Source organism: Protomyctophum parallelum (assembly GCF_964188405.1).
Source record: "Protomyctophum parallelum genome assembly, chromosome: 18".
In the NCBI taxonomy this organism is placed as follows: domain Eukaryota; kingdom Metazoa; phylum Chordata; class Actinopteri; order Myctophiformes; family Myctophidae; genus Protomyctophum; species Protomyctophum parallelum.
Genome location: NC_139716.1, coordinates 37,183,835 through 37,186,334, shown reverse-complemented (window position 1 = coordinate 37,186,334; position 2,500 = coordinate 37,183,835). Strand labels below are relative to the sequence as shown.

At 47.0% G+C, this 2,500-nt stretch overlaps 1 protein-coding gene across 1 annotated transcript in view; it reads right to left on the bottom strand.

Annotated features, from left to right (window-relative positions):
- Positions 1-2,500, bottom strand: part of ablim2 (actin binding LIM protein family, member 2) — a 92,312-nt gene that overhangs the window by 25,138 nt on the left and 64,674 nt on the right. Inside the window, exon 16 of the mRNA XM_083789276.1 lies at positions 704-811. Within this exon, the coding sequence (XP_083645402.1) occupies positions 704-811 (108 nt within the window). The remainder of the gene's footprint in view (positions 1-703; positions 812-2,500) is intronic.

Genomic DNA, 2,500 nt, shown 5'->3' with positions numbered 1-2,500 from the left:
GTGTTTAAGTTTGCTCGATTGAGTATTAACCCATTCTGACCTGAGATCAGATTATATAAACGTCTTCTACATCCTGACAGTTTTCTGATAAAGCTATGTTTCTATGTCAGTCGTTCTTCGATTTTTCAAAAATAGCAGACCTACAAGCTCGTAGCGCGCCACTCGGTGGCGCGCTATGAGCTTGTAGATCTGCTATTTTTCAATAGCTAAAGCATAACATGATGCCAACACCAAAATGGGTGCCCGGTCAGAATGGGTTAAGTTTGCTCGATTGAGTATTCAGGTATTATCGGCTATATTCGATTGCATTCAGTTCACTGAAAGGCACGCAATATATATATAAACACATGACACCGGACTTTCAGACATTTTGGGAAACCATCATGTTCTTCTGAGGTTTTATCCCATTATCTTCTCCGCAGGGACTTGGAAAGACATTGTGTGCCATTATGACACAATAGAAAACAATAACAACAACAGGATTATCAAAAAAAAAAAAATCATTCTCTTCAGGTCCTATCCTAGTAGTATACCCACAACCACTGCAAACTCAACTGGCCCCAGATCAGTGTTTAGAAAGGGTTATAACTAAGGATGCAGAGCGTACAGTGGTGGAAGAGAGTTTCGGCGTAGGTTGTCTGGAGGAGAGCCATGCAGTGGCATCGGGGGGGGGGGGGGGGGGGGGGGGGGGGGTCAGGCCTACCTGGTATGTGGAAGTGCCGTGGCGCGGCCACGTACGTGCCAGAGGAGGAGGGGGACTTTCCATCGGAATACGTGGATAGGCTGGGGGTACTCCGACCACTTTCACTACCTTCCAGTGTGGAAGAGAGGAGGAGGTTTGGGGGATGGAGAGAGAGAGAGAGAGAGAGAGAGAGAGAGAGAGAGAGAGAGAGAGAGGAGAGAGAGAGAGAGAGAGAGAGAGAGAGCCATGGGGAGGTTGAGGGGAGAAGGTAAGAGGGGTGTTGGGGAGGCAAAAAGTCAGAGTTAGGCAAATAACGATGAAGCTTTAATTGTTCCTGTAAGTACTGCAGGTGACTCGACAGTCCAGACATCCGTTGAGATTATTTCCATTTGATTATTGGACTAATTACTTCTATTCGCGTTGTGTTGATCCCATTTAGGACCGAGGCCGATTCTAAAAACGCCTTCTAAATCCTGACCTAAGTTTTCTGAAAAACTTACCCTTCAGGACAGGAACCCCTTTGGGGCTTTTTGTACAGTATATACAGTATATAACATTTTGGAAATTTTTGGAATAAAATATTTGAAGTTTTTCAAAAAACTTCAGTCAGTATTTAGAAGGCTTTAGAATGCTAGCTCTTTCTAGTATTTCCCTCTACGCTGAATCTCTTCGCCAAAATAATCAATGTCAGTGAATGATCCAATTCAGTTTGTGGCGCCAATGACACCAAGAGGGGGGTCCAACGTGGCCCAATGAAGTTTGGGCCACGTTTGACCGTAGTTTGTGGTCATGTAATTTTCAAATAATGTACGTTGTGTTGTCGTTTGATGCTGCCCAGCTGTCCGTCTGTCAAAAAGGGTTTTGTTTCTGAACAATGAAGTCACCGACACCTTACAGGCCAGAGCCACTAAACGCTAAAGTTTAGCGGCTAAACACATCTCTGAGGACAGAGCAGAGACAGACAGAGATAGTGTGTGTGAGTGAGAGTGAGTAAGTGAGTGAGACAGATTGTTAGTTCATTGAGCGCGCGCACACACAACACACAACACACACACACGTCCATCCTCTCTGAGTGCTCCAGAGAGGAACAATAGGCAGAGGAGATCTGGATGGTGGGAGGTGATGTCACTGACACACAACACCACACACACACACACACAGTGTTGTTAGTGCACGGCACGCCTGTGTCTGGGGGAGAGATCCTTTTTGCACGCATGCACGCGCGCGCACACACACACACACACACACACACACACACACACACACACACACACACACACACACACACACACACACACACACACACACACACACACACACACACACACACACACACACACACACAGTGTTGTTAGTGCAGAACCAAGTGCATACGGCATGTGAGGGACATCTGGAATCGAGGTTAAGAGCTGACAGGGGGCTTGCGGAAGTTGGCTGAGACACCGTTTTAAATCATAATTGAAATATCCGCCAACACGAGAATATAAAGTAATCACAAGATGTACTGCAGATCTATGGACAGAGAGGCGTGCCCAAAGGCGATAAGGATTAGATGAGATGAATGTGCGTGAATACATGTCTGCACGTAAGAACCCCGACTTGCCTTGTGTCGCCACGTGTACGCACATGTGTCACTAATATGCATACTGTCTCTTGTGTGCGTTTGCTATCTGAGTTCTTGTAGCAGCTTTTAGGAGGGAGGGCTCCCAGCGGCGGGTTGCATGGAACCAAGCGTCTCTCTGTTCACGCTGCGTCAGGGAGGCGCTGAGGGCCAGAGATGAAGAGGCACGCGGCCCAGCGTGCCTTTACATGACACTG